At 35.8% G+C, this 21337-nt stretch overlaps 3 protein-coding genes across 3 annotated transcripts; 1 reads left to right on the top strand and 2 right to left on the bottom strand.

Annotated features, from left to right (window-relative positions):
- LOC18784911 (E3 ubiquitin-protein ligase ATL4) lies at positions 5658-7399 on the top strand. The gene has a single exon (XM_007220059.2). It carries the CDS (start codon positions 6076-6078, stop codon positions 7063-7065), a length of 990 nt encoding a protein of 329 aa, XP_007220121.1. The 5' UTR covers positions 5658-6075; the 3' UTR covers positions 7066-7399.
- Positions 9262-10378, bottom strand: LOC18786670 (23 kDa jasmonate-induced protein). Its single transcript, XM_007220321.2, has 2 exons — positions 9860-10378; positions 9262-9736 (listed from the first exon to the last, which is right to left on the bottom strand). Exons 1-2 carry the CDS (start codon positions 10307-10309, stop codon positions 9548-9550), a joined length of 639 nt encoding a protein of 212 aa, XP_007220383.1. The 5' UTR covers positions 10310-10378; the 3' UTR covers positions 9262-9547.
- LOC18786929 (protein goliath) lies at positions 15143-19817 on the bottom strand. Its single transcript, XM_007218424.2, has 5 exons — positions 19524-19817; positions 17733-17906; positions 16890-17032; positions 15618-15728; positions 15143-15511 (listed from the first exon to the last, which is right to left on the bottom strand). Exons 1-5 carry the CDS (start codon positions 19590-19592, stop codon positions 15454-15456), a joined length of 555 nt encoding a protein of 184 aa, XP_007218486.1. The 5' UTR covers positions 19593-19817; the 3' UTR covers positions 15143-15453.

Raw genomic sequence — 21337 nt, forward strand, 5'->3', positions numbered from 1 at the left:
TTTGCGGTATGGTGATTTTTAAAATCGCAAAAAGTGGTCGGTTACCGTGAATTAGCGGTTTAAAACCGCAAGTTTTTTTTGTGTCATAAAAATCAAATCTTCCACATTTTAGGCCTAGTTTTGATGCTTCTTTTAAAGCCTTTTGAGTTCAAGTATACTTTAACCCAAAACTATAAATTCACAACCTCAACTTCTCAAGCATATATAAATTCACAACCTCCTCAACTTCTCAAGCATTCACAACCTAAAGAAAATTAAAGTTAAACTTCTCAAGCATTCCCAACCTCAACTTCTCAACCATTCCAATTCCAAATCCTTTAAAGTTACAAACCAAAAGGAAAATGCAATGCAAAATGAATTAAAATTACAACCCAAAGGAAAAATCCAATTCAAAGTTAATTAAAGTTACAAACTAAAAGGAAAATGCAATGCACAAATATTACAAACTCAAGCGTTGGTGGTGGTGAGTAGATTTGAAGGACCCCGTTGTGTTGTTTGAGCACCAATGCTATCTACAAATAAAACAACATAAGTTTAATACATTTTATTATAAAAAGAAGCATAAATAAACTAATTACTTACAATATAAGTGGTCTTGTTATACAAAGGCTACGATTAAACAATAAAATGTAAATTTTATTTTTTAAAAAATATAGTCACGATTTGTGGTAACTGCAAGTTGTGAAAATCAAATACCGCAACCGTAACTGCAAATGCAGTTCAGTTCTTCATATTGCAAATGCAGTTCGGTTTTCCGTGATTGCGATTCTATTGCGGTTAAATGTCGATTAGTTTTTACCCTTTTTTAGTTTTTCGGTCTAAAATACCACCCCTAAGAAACTGTTAATTACGCTTTCAAAAAGTTATTTTACACTCCTCTTTTATAAAATTACAAATGAATGAGTGCATGATGATTCTGTTAAAGTATCAATAACAGCTTCTTTTTATTTGATATAAATAAATACTTACAATCCATATATGCCAAGATTTGAACCCAAAAAAAAAAAAAAATCAATTTCAAATTATTCTTTTTACATAGTCATTTCAAATTTATGTCAAATTATTGTTAAATCCAAATCTTTTCTTTCAAATTCCTTCGTTCACACCGTCTTGCAATTTGTTTGTTTCCCACGGAGATCATCAATGCTTTAGTTATGCAAAGACAAATTAGGAGTCTTCTTAATCGTGATATTTAAAATCAGTATCCTCTCCTTACAAGTTACAAGCCTTCTACGAGTGCCTATCCACATTGTTGTGGATATTGTAGAGCCACGTGTCTTGAGATGAATTGACTTAAAACTTTGTCTATTGTCTACGTAATATCATATATGCAGATTTATGCATGTGTTTTTAAAATTGTGAATGAAAAACAATATAGAAATGAAGCAAGACATTGATGACTGTACTGATTTCCAACCAACATGAGAAAAGTCAAGAATCTGGATCCCGATAACCAAAAGGACAACCACATAGACGTATTTTCTTTTGGCTCGTACGTGGAATAAAATAGAATTTAAACAAAAAAATAAGAATAAGATGATGACACTATTCTATCCCTCAAATTTGTAGGATTCTGAAAATTTCTTCCTACTGAATGATCACTCACTATAGCGTGTTATAATAAGTATATATTTATTGATACGTATTTTAAAAATAAAAAATTATTATAATATCGTCTACTCATATTATAACACATAATAAAAATTGTCACATTTTAGAATTTATTTAGCACAAGAAAAATCGAATCCATGACCTCACTCTGTGTGAAAGACTGAATCCACGAATTGTCGGTGCAAACCAAAGTGTTGTTTTCTTCACAACGGTTCCTAGACATATGGGATGGGGTTTGAGCTAGGGCTAGAAAATGAGCGAATTAATGCACATTCAACATCTTAGCTACCACCACACCTAAGAACACTAACTAAACCTCAACTCGTAGATTACAATATTTATGATAAAATCAACCACCAAAAAGCTTTAATAGTGGAACCTTTGACACAAAGCTTGACATGACCTGGTGGACCTAAAACACTTATCTCACCTTGAAACACCAAAGAAGACATCAAGAATGCTTCTATGTTCTAACAACCACGTAACGGATTTTTTTTTTTTATGATCTTTTTTATGGAGAATGACGATAATATATTAAACTCACACACACTGCATAAATACTAGGACTCAAATTTAATTGCTCCAAATCACTACAATAATGGGTTTTTTGCTACTAATTTGTTAAGTATGATTCATTACTTTGAATAAGGAAAGTCATGCTTATTTTTATTGAAATTCCCATATACTCTAAACACATGAGATATTTTAAGCCAGTTTGAAGTACAGTGTGTTTTGAGACTCCAAATATATGAGCGTATTTCATAAATAAGCCTTAATTTGTATTTACTTGGAAAAAGAAAATCTAGTAAAAGGATTAACTGAAAAAATGGAAAAGTCGAGTAACTTCCCACCCTTGGGATGGGATGCGACAAAACATGAAGAAAGCTAGAAGGGAAGTGTCCACACTCGAAACTTGTTCCAAGCCCCTTGCTTGCGTATTATCCGTTTTTCGTTTTTGTTCCCACTCTGTGGATTTGTGCGAGTGTGGTTGGTCGTTTTGGTCAAGGTCAAGCGCAACCACATTTGCTGTCGTATGCCTCCCTCAGCCATGGGGCCAAAACGACAAGGAAAGTTAGAGCTTGACTTTGCTTCATTATGGTCGTCAATGCTTACCTCTTTTTTATATATACAATTATACAAGTAACCCATTTTGGATTTGCACTCCACGTAACCACACACAGAAACATCCATCAATGTTATGTCAGCCATTACATGAATTTTAGTGAAAATTTCTGTGTAATTTCACGTTTAATTGACCATTTGCTTAATTAATTGCCATATAATGACTGATTAAAAATAAATAAATAATCCCCTTGCAATTCTCTTTTTCCTTTTACTTTCTCAAAGTTGGTGCGTTACATGAAAGTTCACATGAGCTTTCGACAAATTACATCATCAGCTAATCATATCTGGTGAACCCTAATTTGACTAATTCTAACTATCTTTATCAATGGAATTTTGCTCTTCGATGATGAACATGTTGGCGTGACTTGTGGATATTGACTTACTTTCCTTACACACTAAGAATTCCTATTATAATTGTAATTGATTTACTTTAATTCCTGATTTCCTACTGCAAATAGATTTAGGAATTTATTATTTACTTGCCCATTCAGGTTTCGTTGTATTATAAATATGACCTCCTACAAGGAGAAGAATACACAGAAAATTCCCACAAACAAATATTCTCTCATAGTTTTCATATTTTAGCAGAACATAATACTTTAATATTAAATTTTTTGGGTACAAATAATATGTACATTATTGTAGTGTACTTATCATATAAAGTATGAGATATTTGAGAAAATGCTATATTTTGTAATTAGAAAAACCTTCATGACCCAATTTCTAATTACTGGATAAAATATTTTAGATATACGTAATTATGCACAACCCATATTAGATAATGAAACTCAAGTTCCTTCAGGTATGTAAGAAATTTTTTATTTAAACAATGAGATATTATAAATTGAGTGCTACTCTTTCCAATCCCCTATTTTTGTATTTCTTCACTCACCTGATCTTCCCACCTGTTATGTAAAATTGAAAAAAAAAAAGCACAATCCTATTTTTTTACCCACCATTATTCCTAAAATACCCTTTAATTATTAATTCAATCAAATTCTCTTTGCTAATTATTAGTAGTTGATATATGAAGATGATCAAGTTGTGTTTGACGGACTAGATAAATGTTTTAGTTTAATATTTTGATTTTCTGATTCTTTTAGTTTTTTACTCTCTGCCTTGTAGCTTCTAAAAATATTCTGGATATTTGTTTTAAAGAGAAAATTGTATATTTGAAGGGCAATTTCCTATTGTGTTCCATTTGTGGGTGAAATGATAAAGGTGAAAGGAATAGAATAGATAGAATAGGTGGGTTTCTTCTTCTTCTTTTTTTTTTTTTTTGTCAAACGGTAGAATAGGTGGGTTACGTGAGTTGAAGTTTTTCTCCTAAGTTTTTAGAATTCATTTTACAAAAGAGTAAATTTGTCTTTAAAAATTTGAAGATAAGATGGATAAGAAAATAAGACAGAAATAACAACACTCTAAAAATTAGTCTAACATATAAAGATGATTCGAAATTAGGTGGGCTAACACAGTACCATAATCGACTGTTTGATTTATGTTGTATGCATGGAAAATAAAAATAAAAATAAAGCTTAATTAAGTCAATAAGTTGGATCACATGCAAACTTCCGTTACAAAACATATAAAATATCTGGAAAAAAAACATTATCCTAACATCAAAGGACTCCCTTATTGTATGCTCGTAAAACATGTTCATCGTATATATTTAAGTGAAATTCTATTCCTTTTCTTTACACAGGAAAGATTGGGTTTTACTTTTCTTTTCTTCTTTTTTTGGGGTCAAAGGTTGGGTTTTACTTTTTTGTTTGCCATAGGATTGGGTTTTACTGGAGTGACATAGAATATAATCTCATAAAGTACAAGGCTACTTAATGTTGTTGCCCAATGCCAACAAACCAACTACCTCCTTTCAAAACAATAATGCCATTTCATGGGGAAGACAATTGTCTACTTTTAAACATGCATGCCAAGAGTGTGCAAGAAGTAATTCCATAAGAGAGAGAGAGAGAGAGATGAGAGAGAGAGGAGGGTGTGACATTAATATATTCTATGAATTAATGGATAGTGCTAAAGTTAGATGTAGGAAAATTTTATTTAATGTTAGAGAATTATTAAAAAAGTTTATGCTATAGTTGTGCTATTATAATAGGACCCTAGTGATAGTGTCATGATTTTTCTCTAATTTTTCCAGTTAATTTGCACATTATTCCATATCAGGAAGCGTAGCAGTTCATGTTCCTGCAAATCCCGTTAGTTATATATTTAATTAAAATAATTACATAATATAATATGTTTTTTTCTTTTTCTATTTTTCTATTACTTTTCAAGTACCAAAAAGAATTATTCTGATAAACATAAAAGTACCAAAAAGAAGTACCCTTAAGAATGTCAAATACTTGTTTAGTGCTTTTCATTAAACAACTAACAACATGCTCCACTGGATCGATTATTGAATTTAAGTTTACCTGAAAAACCTGATTTTAAAAATACACGTGTCGTTCTATAAGTAAATGCATAGAGTTCTTTAAAAAAGTAAGCAAGTGTCGTTTTGGTGCTACTTAATCCACCTCTTTTCACAGGCTTCATATTTTTGTTAGCTCCATTTTACGCTTCTTTAGCTCATTCCTTCCGGATCAAATGTTTGGTTAGACCGACACTTAAGTCGGTTAGTGTAGAGAAACTCGCCTAATGTTATTGTTTTATTTATATAAAAAAAACTTGAAATTCCAATTTTGTCTTTTTTTCTCTTTCATAATAAAGAGTTCAGGGTTATAAATTAATAGACCCAGACTACGTATTATGTAATAAAATCTTATTAAATATGGAAATTTTAATCTTCAAAGAAACTTCCATATGGGTTTTGACTAAAACCTTTCATGGTTAACTAAGTAATGAGGCATAATCCCTGGAGAAAGTCAAATTACATAAATTCTCATCTTTCCAAAACCAGTTTGGTTAATTAGAGAGATTAATAAAATCCACATTATAATAATCGGATGAAAAAACCAACAAGTAACACCACAAAGCGCACAGAACCCAAATTGAAACGGAGAGGGGGTATAATCGTAGTTTCATTTATCTTCCTGCCTTTCCCTTCAGAAACCTGCGCGCATTTACTCGACTGATCCCAAAATTCAATACCACAGTACACAATCTCCCCCGTCCCCGCTCTCTATTACTCTCTCTACAGACCACCACCCACCACCACCACATCACCCTCACGTGTTTCTCACGTGACATCCCCTCAACCCCGTCAATTTTCCCTCTTTTATTCACTTTTGTCCGCATCAAGACCGAAAACCAAACAAAGCCCCCCATTAATTCTCCCCCCACCCACTCGCTCTCTTCGTCTCTCTCTCTCTCTCTACCAAAACGATGTCGCAGAGCTCACCGCCATCACCGCCAGCACCGCCATTGATACCCTCTGAACCTCAGCACCATTCTTTCTCCTTCAAAACCCTAAGCCCAAGCCTCCTCATAATCCTCCTCATCCTCGCCGTCACGGTCGTCGCCTCAATCTCGCTCTGCTTCCTCCTCCGCCACCTCAACGGCCGCTGTCTCCGCCGCCTCACCCCGTCCTCAGCCGGGTCAGCACCAGCCGAGTCGCGTCGAATCTCGACTCGCCGAGTCAGCCCCGACAACGCAGCCTCCCTCCCTCTCTTCACCTACTCCACCATCACCCGCCGGTCTTCCTCTACCGTCTCCGCCGACTGCGCCGTCTGCTTGTCGAAGTTCGAGCCGAGTGACGAGCTTCGACTCCTCCCTCTCTGCTGCCACGCCTTCCACGCCATGTGCATCGACACGTGGCTTCAATCGCACCAGACGTGTCCTCTGTGCCGCTCCCCGATCGCCGCCTCCGACGCCGAGCTCATGGCGCTCGTCTCCAATGCCGGCGCTGCGACGATGAACAGCGGAAGCTTCCGTCTGGAGATCGGAAACGTAAGTCGCCGCAACCGAACGACGTCGGATGAGAGCTCCATTCCGGCCGATGCTAATCGCCGGTCCTACTCAATTGGTTCATTCGAGTATGTCGTCGAGGACGAGTCTTCGGAGGTGCGGTTGAGCAATGCGCAGAAGGAAGATATCATTTTGGTCGTCGCCGAACCACCGGAGCCGCCATCGCAAGCGTTAGAGCCGAGCCTAGCCGCCGAGGTAGGCTCGGGGAGGACTAGTTGGCTCAAAGACTACATCGACCGCCTATCGAGCTCTCTATCTTCTCGTGACATATCATTTCGCAGCTCGGGGAGATTTTTCACCGGAAGCAGCCGCCGGAGTGAGGCTTCCATAATCGGAGATTGGAGCTTGGAGTCTGGCCGGGTCGGGGAGGAGATATCGGAGATGTTCCGTTGGCTATCAGGGGTGTAACGGTAAATAAAGGTGAAATCCCCAATTTTGCTAGCTGACGTGGACTGAGTAAAAAATTATGGGTGGATTGAGTAAATTTTGGGTGGGAAAAACTGAGAATAAAGCCATCTGTACCTTTATCTGCACTGTACATAGGGTGAAGAAGATACAAGGAGAGCTTTTTACCAGGACTATGATTTTTGTGCGGTAATATTAGTTTTACTGTTTGGGTAAAAAAAAGAATTATGTAGCAGTTAATTTCCTTCATGTGATTAGAGATTGTGATTGAAACAAGAAGGTTTAGAATATTTGGTTGTGTTTGACATTTTTTTTATTGGGATTTGATTGAAGAAAAGAAAAGAGGTTAAAGGCAGCCAAATCACTGCAGAAAGAAATAGGTATGTTTCATACTTGTTCTGGAATATTTGCTTTACATAGTCACCCAAAAAGAGCGAACAAAAGAAGAGTAAATTGGTGAAACAAAGACAGAGAGGCCAAACAGATTTGGTTGCTTTGGAAAACTTTTTGGTTGGTTTCCTTCTTTTTATCCTTTTATGTGCAAAATATAATCCACAAGCTTGTACGGAAAAGTTTGTGTTAAATTATGGAGTGTTGTTGTTGTAGTTTATTGGTTGCGCATCACAAATTGAGTGGCCCAAAATGAAACCAAAAGCTCCTCACTTCATCTACTAAGAAAATTTGGAAGTGTCACATGAGGTTGAATGTAGGAGAAGGTTCTAACTTTACACACTATTGTTTGACTTGTGCATTTGTTTTCTTTTCACTGTCTTCTATATGATAACACAAGATATTGCCTTTATGTGGGGAAGTAATTTGGGTGAAGCCCTTCTTATTAACTCCCATGTTTACGACAAGAGTTCGATTTTAGGTATTTTCTTACGGATTATAACAAGAGTGCTAAAAATCTGCTTGATCGAAGTCTTGATATTTTTTGAATGTTTAAAAAAGGTAAAATCAATCAAGGATATTTTCTCATTGCCTTTTAGATATTGCTTTCTTTTGATTTGATTTTGATTTGAAATATGCAGCATATGAGGCCAATTAATTTGTCTCACATATGACAACGCAATGAAGCATAGAAATAGTAATTTCAGTAGTTCCAAAATGATTGATATATGGCCAAGCATAAATCTCCCACTAGATTTTGTTGCAGAATAAACCAAATTTGGAAATCTAGTTCTTTATTGAATAACATGGATAAGACGCATATATCCACTCACCACACAAGAGGAAAAACTCAATAAGGACTATGTCCGGAATGAGGAACCTACTAATTCCAGGAAAAGCCAAAGGCTTTAAAGTTACAATAACCGAAATTAATTTTACATCTACGAGTGCATATGTCTTATCCAAAATTGATTACTATTTTCTTAACTGAGAGAGGCGATAACATATTAAACTCACACACACACTGTACGGATACTATGATTCGAACTTAGGACCTTTTCTAAAAAGAGCAATTGCTCCAAATCACTACATTAATAGGTGCTTTACTAAAATTTATTAGTATTAAGAGAGAAAAAAAGTTGTTAAATTTCTTTTGTGAAAAGAAAAAGAAAGAGGAATAAATGGGTTTAGGAATAAATATGTTTCAGTTTGCAATATTAATAGGGGGTAGTTGATGTCCATGACCATGACCACTGTCTTTAAGCCATCTGAGTCAACTTGCAGAAAAAGTTTTCTGGTCCAATTTTGTTTTACATGAGAATGTATACTTGCTCTTGCATGAAGGAAAATTGAACACAAAATCAATTAACAAATTAAGAGCAAATTTATTTATTTTTTCTTTTTCAAAAGAACTTAAAGATTACTCCAAGTATATATGCCAAGCAATAATCTTTTAGCAACAAGATAAAATCAACTGACATAGTACACTTTAGTTCATCATGTCTAACATTCATGGGAGACTGTGGGTTTGGTCAATAGGAGGGAAAAGCTCAAGGCCATCCTACTTTTCACTGTTTGATTAATTAGGGAACATAATCAGAAGGTAAACAATGCTAAAGTACTAAATTGGATTGCTTTCTCAAGACTCAATGTGTGTGCACGGCAGTGTAAACAAGCTAGCATTAGCGGCATTTGGGTTAAATATTATGGATGTAACGAGTTTGTCACTCATAAGTCCTCAAAATCTATTAATAATATAAAGTAAACTTTTTAAAGGGTAAAAGGCAACAGATATACTACTCAAGGCGATCACATAAATCATCATTATTTTTTCTTATAGAAATAGACTTTTATTTAATTAGGGCAAGCCTCATGGTAGCAATGCATCTAACTGCAGCCATGAAGGGCCATCTTCAATCCAAACAGAAACATTAGGAAACACAAATGCATGCTTCACAAGAAGGTGAAGCTGCCAATTACAAACACTTCAAGTATAGGAACAAATTACATGATTTATTTATTATGCATCGCAAATTTACTAAGACTTGAAATTAATAAGGGCCTTCCATTTCACATGAGAAATTAAAGGACCAACTCAAGCATCGTCCAACATGAATATTGCTTCAACTATTGGGGAAGTGCCATAGCCAGTTGAGATAGTTGAGAAGCATCCACCCCATTTCTCACTTTTGTAGGTGCCAGATTTATCCACATAATCATAGATTAGGGGGATCCAACCCACATTATCCAAATAGTGTTCAGCAGTTCGGCTCTCAGTAAACACCTGCACATGTACAAGATCAAGTAGCAATCTAGCTAGGTATATATTTATGTCGCTTGCTAAAGGACATATACAAATTTTACTATAATTACTTCACAAATATAATCCGTACGCAAAATAACATACCTTGTTTTTGTAGGCAACCCTATTGTTGCTCCATGCCAGCAGCCGGCCGCGGTCTTCTCCGTCCTTGTTCTTGCCGTTGTACACAACAGTGGCGACAGATCCTTCAGGCGTTCCAAGTTTTTGGACATGTAGAAAGGCACCCCACTGCCCATTTGCAATGAGTGTAGGGTAGGGGAAGTGTCCAATGTGCCCACACCAGTCCTTACTTATAGAATAGGTTAAGGTGTCCCCAGTCGCATTGTAAATAAGGCAAAGTGTAGAAATTCCATCACCATGCTGCTTCTTCAAATTCTCCACAAACGTAAGGGCCTTGAGGTCCTTGTCCCCGACGTTTTTCATTTGCAGAGCCACTTTTGCCCTGTCATTTCTTTCTATTGCCTTTAACTTGTACTCCGGCATCCCCTTCAACGTTGAGTTTTGGATGGGGTTGCCGAACACATTATACGCCATCTCTCTCTCTCTCTCTCTCTCTCTCTCTCTCTCTCTCTCTCTCTCTCTCTCTCTCTCTCTCTCTCAGAGTCTCAGCTATGTCCCATGACCATGGCCCTTGTCTTAATTTATGCTAGCCATGAGTCTTAACTAGGAAAAAAGGTTTTCTTGCTCAAAGTTGTTTTGTGTACTTGCAACTCTTACGCTTGCATGAAGGAATATTGAATACATAACCAACTGCCAAATTTAGAGTAATTTTTCTTTTCAAAAGAACTATTGAAGATTACTCCAAGTATATATGCCATGCGGTAACCTTTTAACAACAAGACAATTGTACGTACTAGAATCAATAGGAGAGGGAAAAGCTCAAGGCCACCCTAGCTACTTTTCACTGTTTGTTTAATTAGAAAACTTAATATGAAAGTAAACAACGCTAAAGTACTAAATTGGATTGCTTTCTCAAGGCTCAATGTGTGTGCATGGCATGTTCAGCAAAGCAGAGGCTAAATAAACCAAAGAAGAGAGAGAGAAAAAAAAAAAAAAAACTTTAGTAATGAAAGCATTAAAGTATTCGACTGTAGATATGATATATGAGGTGGGCTGCTTTCTAGAAAAAGGGGTGAGCTATTATTTAATTTTCTTGAATTGAGCGACCTTATACAACTAAGCTCGATTTGTCTCTCTCCAAAGTAAGCATGGGGATAGAGCCCACTCTAGTCCAAGCGTGTATCCGTCCTCGTGCTTCAAGAATTTCTTAAAGTTTCTTAGAGCATTTTTAATGGAGAAATTAAATCGAAAAAAAGTTAAATTTGAATTTGATAAACTAGGTGCAATTTGACTTCTTTTTATTTTAATTTTTAGCTCCACCCAAAATTAAAGTCATACCATATATTTTTCTTTCATTATATCAATATTTAAAAATAATAATATAACATTTGACATCAAGTTTTATGAAAAAGTTAATTTTAACATTCGTCTTCGCTTGTTACTTTTAAATTTATGTAGAATTTGATTATTCGATTTATGTAATAGTATAGGCTTAAAATTTAAACATTCCTCTCCCTTGTTACTTTCAGATAAAAGGAGGGATGGCTTTTATCTAATGAGGGTAAACCTCAGGTAGCAATACATCTAATAACAGCCATGAAGGGCCATCTTCAATCCAAACAGAAAAGATTAGGAAATACAAGTGCATGCTTCACAAGAAGGTGAAGCTGCCAATTACAAACACTTAAGTATAGGAACAAATTACATGATTTATTATATGCATCCCAATTTTATTAAGACTGGAAATTAAGGGCCTTCCATTCTGCATATGAGAAATTAAAAGACCAACTCAAGCATCTTCCAACATGAATATTGCTTCAACTACTGGGGAAGTGCCACTGCCAGTTGAGATAGTTGAGAAGCATCCACCCCATGTCTCACTTTTGTAGATCCCAGATTTATTCACGTAATTATAGATTAGGGGGATCCAATCCACATTATCCAAATAGTGTGTAGCAGTTCGGCTCTCAGTAAACACTTGCACATATACAGGTTTTATAATTACTCCAGTACTGCACTATAATTACTCAACAAATATAATCCGAACCAAAATAACTTACCATGTTTTTACCAGCAATCCCATTGTTGCTCCATGGCAACATCGATCTATAATTACTCAACGAATATGATCTGAACCGAAAATAATCTACCGTGTTTTTATAGGCAACCCTATTGTTGCTCCACGCCAGCAGCCGGCCATGGACCTGACCGTCCTTGTTCGTGCCCTTGTACACAACAGTGGCAACAGATCCTTCAGGCTTTCCAAGTTTTTGGACGTTGCAGAAAGGCACCCCACTGCCCGTTTGCAATGAGTGCAGGGTAGGGGGAGGGTCCAATTTGTCCACACCAGTCCTTGCTTATTGTTGGAAGTTTGAATGAAATTCAAGAACATTGTCCCACATTGGTAGAAAGTAGAAAGAGTGAGGTCTTTATAAGTGTGGAAGTTCCACGCTAAGTAAATGGAAGTGAGCCAAGTGGAAGTAAATTAGGCTTCTAAAATAATTTGGGCTTTGGGGATATTATATAAAATTATATAATATTTAATGGTCAAAAGGGCACTTTCATATTTAAATTAATCTTTTGGTTTCGAATTAATAATTTGTTATTAATTCAGATTAGTTTAATTAACTGTTTCCTAATAGTTGTGACCCTTCTGATAAGGTTTCAGAGTTTTATTTAAATTGAATAAGGCCACATTCTAAGTCTAAGTGCTAGGGCTTATAATACATATAGTTGAATCCTGGAGGCAGTCACTTGTAGAACTTCAAGCATCGAGAATGGGTGAAATTACTGTCTTTAGGACATTGCATCAAATCTGCAAGCCTCTATCTCGAATTCAAATTAGTTTAATTTATTGTTTATACACTGCATTCTGTATTATAGTTTGTTATAAATTCTGTTTATATAATTGTTTTAATTAGTCACTGATTGTTGTTTTTCCATCACTTATAGCATAGGTTAAGGTCTCCCCAGTCGCATTGTAAATAAGGCAGCGTGTGGAGATTCCATCACCATGCTGCTGCTTCAAATTCTCCACAAATGTAACGGCATTGAGGTCCTTGTCCCCGGCGTTTTTCATCTGCAGAGCCACTTGCCCTGTCTTTTTTTTTCTATTGCCTTGCACTTGTACTCCGGCATCCCCTTCAACGTTGAGTTTTCGATGGGGTCCCCGAACACATTCTACGCCATATCTCTCTCAACTATGTCCCATGACCACAGCCCCCTTGTCTTAATGTAAGCAAGCCATGAGTCTTAACTAGGAAAAAAGGTTTTCTTGCTCAAAGTTGTTTTGTGTACGTGCAAGTTACTCTTACGCTTGCATGAAGGAATATTGTTCAGAACCAATTGACAAATTTAGAATAGTTTTTCTTTTCTTTTCAAAAGAACTTATTAAAGATTACTCCAAGTATATATGCCAAGCAATACGTACTCAATCGGAGGGAAAAGCTCAAGGCCACCCTGCTTTTCACTGTTTGTTTAATTAACTAGGAAACTTAATATGAAAGTAAACAAAGCTAAAGTACTAAACTGGATTGCTTTCTCAAGGCTCAGTGTGTCTGCTTGACAGTGTTCAGGAAAAAAAAAATTAATGTGTCAAGAATTTCTTAAAGTTTTTTAGAGCATCTTTAAGGGAGAAGGTTATACGTAAAAAATGTGAAATTTGGACTTGATAACCTAGGTGCAATTTGACATTTTAAATTTTTTTTATAGCTCAACTCGAAATGTCAAATACCATATTATTTTATTATATTAATATTTAAAATAATTATATAATATTTGACATCAAACTTTATGTAATGTCAATTTTAACATTTATCTTATTACGTTCAAATTTATGTAGAATTTAATTACTCGATTTATGTACCAGCTAGCTAGCATATAGGCTTAGAATTCTGGATATAATGCCAGCGTGCAAATCTTCAGCTCATTGATGTCTCAGACTCTCAAGGGACTGGACTGGTAATAGGAGAGTGAGAGAGAGAGAGAGTAATTGAAATCAGGTGTGCTGCACCCTCCAACCCAGCACAACATTAAAGTTTGGAGATGAAAGCCTGCAACCACCACATTAAAGGTGGAAATGAAGAGCCATCTGGACATGGAACAGGAAAAACAGTGAAAAGTTGAACCCAATATTTATAAGTTACAGAAACTTTTACCAAAAAAATCCGAGTTTAAATATAATGGTGGCAGTACTTCTCTCACTACTCTATCTATCTTTGCTTCTGTGGGACTCCTGGCATGCTTCTCAAAACCTTCTGTTACTCTTTATTTAATGAGAAGCCTCTGATTGTCATATGTTTAAAACTGTTCAGCAATGGCTTGTATGATTAAGGCCCTGTTTGGTTCATGGGAAAGGAAGCTTAGGAATGGGAATTCAATTGCTTTTCCATGTTTGGTAAGTCCAGGCATGAGAAATGGTTGTCTGGCACATGTGAAAGTAGGGGGAAAGTGAAGCCCTCCTCTTAACTTGGGTTTTGTTTTCCCTCCTCATGAGAAAGTTTGGGAAAAAGAGCCAATATTCAATGCATAATTTTCATGACTATTTTATCTCTGTGAACAATTTATAATTACAACGTATCATTAAATGTATTCTTTTTTTATTTGATTTAATATGGGTATAATTGGAAAATTATACAAACTTTGTTTTCCATTCCTACTCAAAACAAACATGGGAAAGGAAACAAAGTGAAATCTCCCGGTTACTTTCCCTACATTACCAAATGTGGGAAATAAATCTTTTATTCCCCATTCCTTGGGAAATAATTTCCCCTCAAATCCATTCCGTGAACCAAACAGAGCCTAAGAGTATTTACCTATGCACCCAACACCAGAGATCCTAGTTTGGATTTCCCCTCCCCTGATATCACTTGTATTTTTTTTTTAAAAAAAATAAAAACTGTTCATGGCCCTTTGAGGACACATCCACATTAAGCATGAATGATACACCAACAAGGGTGCTGTTAAAACTTGTTTATCAACCACTTATGTAAAAAGTTATACCCATAAATTTCTTACCAGACCCACCAAAAAACTTTTAATACCCTTCTTGCCCTTATCCCTCCTCTCTTTCCCTCTACCCTTCCCTGCCTCACCATTTCACGACCATGGTTGATTATGGAGCACAACTAATCTGGTGGATGCAAGGCCGGGCAGAGAAGTCGCTGATTTGAGTTCATATTTCTTCTTTTTGTTTCAAAAGTTTAACGTTTTTTAAGTCGAAAGAAAATAATATTCTGAAACTAAGTATAGGCAAAATGAGACCAATAGAATGTTTTGGAAGCATGGTGTAATGAAAACATACATATGTGCAAATAGAACCACCCCAGTACTTCATTCCAATGAAAAAAGCCAACCAATTATTGAATTACATGCATACTTTATATTTTTATTTTAAGCTAAAATTTGAGATGATATTCTTTCTGTATGAACATTGATGACATACATAACATCTTATGGCTGTACATTGTTGTAGAGCAGTAACTAAATCTATGGCGAAAACCACAATTAAAAATTATTGATAACACAAAAGGGAGGGAGATCTTTAGAGAAATAGCAAATCAGACATTCAAACCTATATATACATTTACATTTCCATCAGCAGGATGGGATTTCTGGACTTAGTCAGAACTCTCGGCAATGCCCTTGCAAACATCTCCTCTGCAAAGTGGGCATACACTGTAGCATTCGAAGAACATAAGAAGTCGTCATATATACGAATAGAATTAATCAAAAGCAAGCACTTGGTAAAATGAGAGGAGTATGATGGAAGTAATGAACGTACCCTTGCTTTTCTTTTAGCCATCTGTCAACGCATTCCATATGGAATTCATGACAACAAGGGAGAACTCTTATTTTATCTCCTTCATTATACTCAGACAAGCAAATGTAACACCTGTTCGTAGGACCAACATCAGAAAAGCTCTCTCGAACCACAACAGACTTTATAAGGATTAAAACATTGCTCCATAAAAACATTTGTATCATGGGGGTATAATATGTATAGGTAGTTTCAAGTTTGAACCGATAAATCCTCAATCTATCTGTCAAAAAAGGTATTTTGAAGTTGGAAAGAGCACTGAGAAATGATGCTACTGAGCTACTCTATGTTTTCAATCGTTTTTCCTTTTAATTTGAGTTCATCTATTTAAGTAATTGAGGACAAAAGAGTTCATAACATTTTTCTGGCCTTAAAAAATTCCCCACATTTCTAAAGAAGCAATAAACATTTTCAAAACTTGGATACACTTTGTGGAACCTTTTGTACCCTATATAAGGTTTAGTTACTACATTACAGATATTTACAGAAGTCTATACATAATTTACCGTAAAGTCTTTTCCATAACTTTTTATTCTGTTTTACAATAAATGTTATGCAAATTTTTTATTAAAAATAATCATGGGATTCTATAATTGTGTAGCACAAAAATTCTTAGGGACCTTGGCTATTCCTATAACAAAGCATTTATGCCCCAAAACTGGGCTACATCCAAAGCGCTGCCTACATGAGTTCAACATACCTAGGGACCTGAACATGATTTTTCCTTATCAGTTATCTATATCGATCCTCATACACTTCCTAATCCTAACTACATGCGCATTCGGCTATTGCTATGATGTATGTGCATATTAACAATGTTAACGATTTAGTTTTTACACTTAACTAACATCAAGTCCCTTCAACACAGACATGCCAGTGTTAAGTCAAAGGTCTAAGTAACAGGGCTAGGCTCTTCCATATATTCATTCCTCGTTTTTTGCCATTTCAACAACAAAAAAAGGGGGCAATTTGGGCAATGCCTTTGGGTAAGTTGATAAAGAATAAGAAAAATAAGAGAGCAATCTAAATCTGTGAAGGAAGATTCCCAAGAACACATCTAGTTATGTCCACATGCCATGATATTTCGACATCATTAACATTGAAAACCGTCACATAGTTGCTACAACTAACTAGATTACCTGATTTTATAGCTATGCTTTCAAAAGTAATAGTGTAAGCTTCAATATTCATATAAACGAATGTACTTTAACATTAAACTCAAACAAGAAAACTTACTCTTGTGCATCTTGGGCCTTGCTCTCAGTGATCTCAGACTTATGATTTTTGAGAGGAAACGAGTTTACAACATTCTCAGGGGCTGGGGGAGAGAGCATAGATTGTGAAAGTGACAATGGAACATGACGTATTTCATCCAAGATCTGGATCCAAATAAATTATGAATGTTCTCATAGATAAAAGTTAAAATCAAAATGACTACACCAGAGAGAGAGAGAGAGAGAGAGAGAGAGAGAGAGAGAGAGTTGTGAAAGCACTAGTGGTTTGTACAACTTATGATCCAAATCTGTATTGCCAACAGTTCATATGCTTTAACTATATAAATGAGTATTTAACTTCAAAAATAATGAACACACGTGCGTGTGCATACAGCTAAAAGGGAGAAAAGGGAAAAGGGAAAAGGGTTGTCTGGGATGCAAAAAACGGGAAACTTAGAACCACAAGGATAGAAAGAACAGTGAAAGTTCTAAAGAAATTGAAGACTAAGTTCGGATGTAAATCTCAAAAACATTTACAATGAAGATGATTACGACTGTTATGCCAAACTTCAATCAGATAAAAAATATTCTGAAAAATGAAGTTTGATAATAACTGAGAAAAAAAAAAGGTTATTGACCTCATGAAAACACTTAATAACTTAATAAATAAACATTAAATTATGGTGCTGCATCATAAATAAGTAGACTTAAAATTACCACCGGAGCTATGGCTTGAATAGTAATGGGTGAAATGGGAAAGGTTGACTTAGATCAATTTTTAAGGGAAATATTGTCCATTAAACATTTTGGGAAAACCTAATCCAACCGGGAAACCATACAGAAAAATTCTTCGAAAGGAATTCACCTCGTTTAGTGCCTCAGTAAGCATGATTATCCGCAAAACAGTTGCATGAATACTGGAAATTTCAGCCATCAAGGATGTTTCACAGGAGCATGTACCATTAGCATGGAGCCTGGATGAACAGAAAGACCTTGGACCTCTCTCGTTAACAAGACCACCATGTAGCCTTTCTGAAAGCTGTAAGATAATAAAGTGAAAATTGTAACTACAACAAAAGATGTCACAGGTGAAATCTGCCAAACATACCAGAAATAAACAAGAAAAGAAGAAAATTTGAAATGAAAAATTACTACAGCAATGCATTCATTGCATCAACAATAGTGTTTCAGAAGAGCTTAAATGCTCATAAGTCACAAGCAACCATCAGGATAGAAGTTATCTTATAAATGATAGAAAATGTGCATTTACAATGTAAGTTTTATATTTGATTATGAAGAAAATTTAAGAAGCACACATCCCCTGCCTAATCCTTGCTGATAGCTAGAATTTATGCCACCAACTTTAAACAATTGTTCTACAGTGTACTGCATTGTAATGGAAAAGGACTTATCGGGAAATTAACAGCTTTCTATTGATGGAGAACACCACTAGCAGCCCCAGACTGGAAAAACCACTTCCTAGGGAGTTCAACTTGATCAACACTTTCCAGCAGCTACCAAAGATTATCCAGTACTTGAAGCCTTACCCTACCTCTTCAATATCTCAGGGGAAAGAAAGATAATGTCCTAGCCGATACTATCTGTTCTTTTACAAGAATGCATATGTTAAATGCAGGTTGCAACTGGTTCAAAGTCAGATGCAACGAACATGATAATATATATCAAGGTCCAAAGATCCAGAGCTAAATAGCAACAGCCCCAGTGGGTTGTAAATTACCAAATTCCATGGAATTTGGAATTTGGAGGTTCAGAATCTAGAACTATACCATTATAACAAAGACATCTTTATCTGATAGCATAATTGTCAGGAAATCTTACATTTAGATTGTCACGCCACTACGAAAGAACTACCAGCATACATTTCTCAAGAAGATGCTTTAGGTGACAAAAATGGTGGGATCCTAAGTAATACCTCATACCTTGATTGCCAACAGCGTCCACTTTTGTAATTTTTTCTAGAAAACCTATGATGCTTTAATGCATAATCAAAGAAGAAAACCTATGTCAATGCTCGGCGACAAAGTTTGAACCAGAAAAATGAAAGTGATTTTATTGTTTATGAAGTTCTTTGCAGATTTTGGAAGCAAGTGGTTCCTAAGATTCATACTTTCGGTAAAGAACTGTGTTATTAAAGCCAAGTCCTTAAAAGAGGCATTAGACCTATAGGATACAAAAGTAGAAGACCCTTTGCAGGCAAGAGAGTCTGCATATGATTCTTGTTTCTAACTACAACTATGCACCAATGAAAGGAACAACCAAGCCTTAACATAGTTCTCAAGGTAATCCTTCATCATTTCCAAACCAAGTAACAGCAACTGAGAATATCTCCTCTGAAGCTAATTATGTAAATATATCCTTACTTGAAGTTTGAACTTCCACTAAACCCATGAAAGTTTGCACTGCAGGCAGATCCTACAGCTTTTCATTTCCAGAAAGCATTACAAATACAAAGAAAATAATCCCAACAAACAAACAATCACATACAAACTTCAGGCATAGAGAAAGACACCATTTTTTCCCCCCAAATGGATAAGAAAACAGAAAAATTATAAATTCAAACTAGTAAAAAATGATGACTAAGCTTGATCCAGATCATTAAATTATATCAGGACGAAAAATTTCGGACTTTTAGTACCTCAAGGGCAGTTACAGAATCAGAGTCGCCACCACCTGTGAGAAATGAAGAGGATGGTTTCGACCCCATGCGACCAGTACTCCAATCAACCCTCTTCTTTCTTCGGTTTTCTTCAGTGCAACTTACCTACCTACCTCAACGCGGCTGATGCAGCTAGAAAGTCGTACCTGAAGAACGGGTGCGCCACATAAGCAAATTGACATGGTACGCCAGGCCAGCAAGAAAACGAAACGCGGAAAAAGCACACATGATATAATCAGATTTTATTTTGATCTCTTCAAGATATTATTAAGCAAAAACGGGAGTTTTAAGACTAAAATAAGTTATATTTGCGAATCAAGAGAGTTTGTGCACTAAAATGAGGACTTTTAAATAAAACCGATAAAGTTAAAAGAAAAAAGAAGAAAAGAAAAAAGAAGAAAAAACAGAAGAGTGTTATAAAAGTCTTGAAATGGAGCCCACACATACTGTTCATTACTGTACATTACTGTTCATCACTGTTCATTTGACGGCTTTGATAGAGTTTGTCTGTCACGGGTGAACAGTGATGAATAGTGATGAATAGTGATTATTTCAGCCTATAAATAAGAAGAGAAACGGAAAGAAGAAGGAGAAGAAAAAAGGAGAAAGGAAGAGAAGGAAGAAAGAGGAAAGAGAGAGCAGAGAGAAATTCTCCTAGAGAGAAAATTCAGTGAGCCACATATATTGTAAACACTAAACTTGTAGCTCTATCCTTTTACATAGTGGAAAAGTTACTGCTGCTGCTCTCCGAGGACGTAGGCATAGCCGAACCTCGTTAAATGCTGTGTCTCATCTACTTTACGTGCAGCTCAGAATTATCGCACATATCCCAGGTTATTTTTATAACACGTTATCAGCACGATAGTCTCTCCTTTTATTTCTGAAAATTTTCAACTAACACTTTACTTTATGTAATTACTAACCATTAACAAAAATGGACCCTTGGTAATACTAAACATATTATCAGTGGGAGACCGTTACTAATACTAACACTTTACTTTATGAATTTATTTTACCGCACATTTACATTTATTTTAAAGGGTGGTGCGGGTTTATCGTCCACGCCTTTGCTTTTATTTAAATGTATGGAGCAGAATTAGTGCCCATACAAGCACACTTACTTTACCGCACATTTAAGGTATGGTGCGGAATTAACGTCCATACAGCAAGCAATTTAATTCATGATTTTATTTTTATCATCAATTAATATACCTGAATAATGAAATTCCTATTAATAAGTGGTTTAATATCTCAGATCTCGAACCTAAAATTTTGGACAGCAAATTCATGACACTTTATCATCAATTAATATACCTGAATAATGAAATTCCTATTAATAAGTGGCTTAATATCTCAGATCTCGAACCTAAAATTTTGGACAGCAAATTCATGACACTTTATCATCAATTAATATACCTGAATAATGAAATTCCTATTAATAAGTGGCTTAATGTTCCAGATCTCGAGCCTAAAGTTTCAGATGGCAAATTTGGCAAAACTGGAGTTTGCTGCCTTAGACCTTTCCGGGGATAACTTTTTATCATGGGTCCTGGATGCCAAAATTCATCTACGAGCCAATGGCCTCGGACAAACAATTGTAGATGAGAATGATGCTTCGCCTGAAGAGAATGCGAAGGCCATGATCTTTCTTCGCCGCCACATCCATGAAGCGCTGAAAAGCGAATATGTGGTGGTTGATGAACCGTTGGTTCTGTGGAAAGCTCTAGGTGAAAGATACGATCACCAGAAGACGATGACTCTCCCAAGAGCTAGATACGAATGGACCCACTTGA

Source organism: Prunus persica, chromosome G2 (genome assembly GCF_000346465.2).
Source record: "Prunus persica cultivar Lovell chromosome G2, Prunus_persica_NCBIv2, whole genome shotgun sequence".
NCBI lineage: Eukaryota > Viridiplantae > Streptophyta > Magnoliopsida > Rosales > Rosaceae > Prunus > Prunus persica.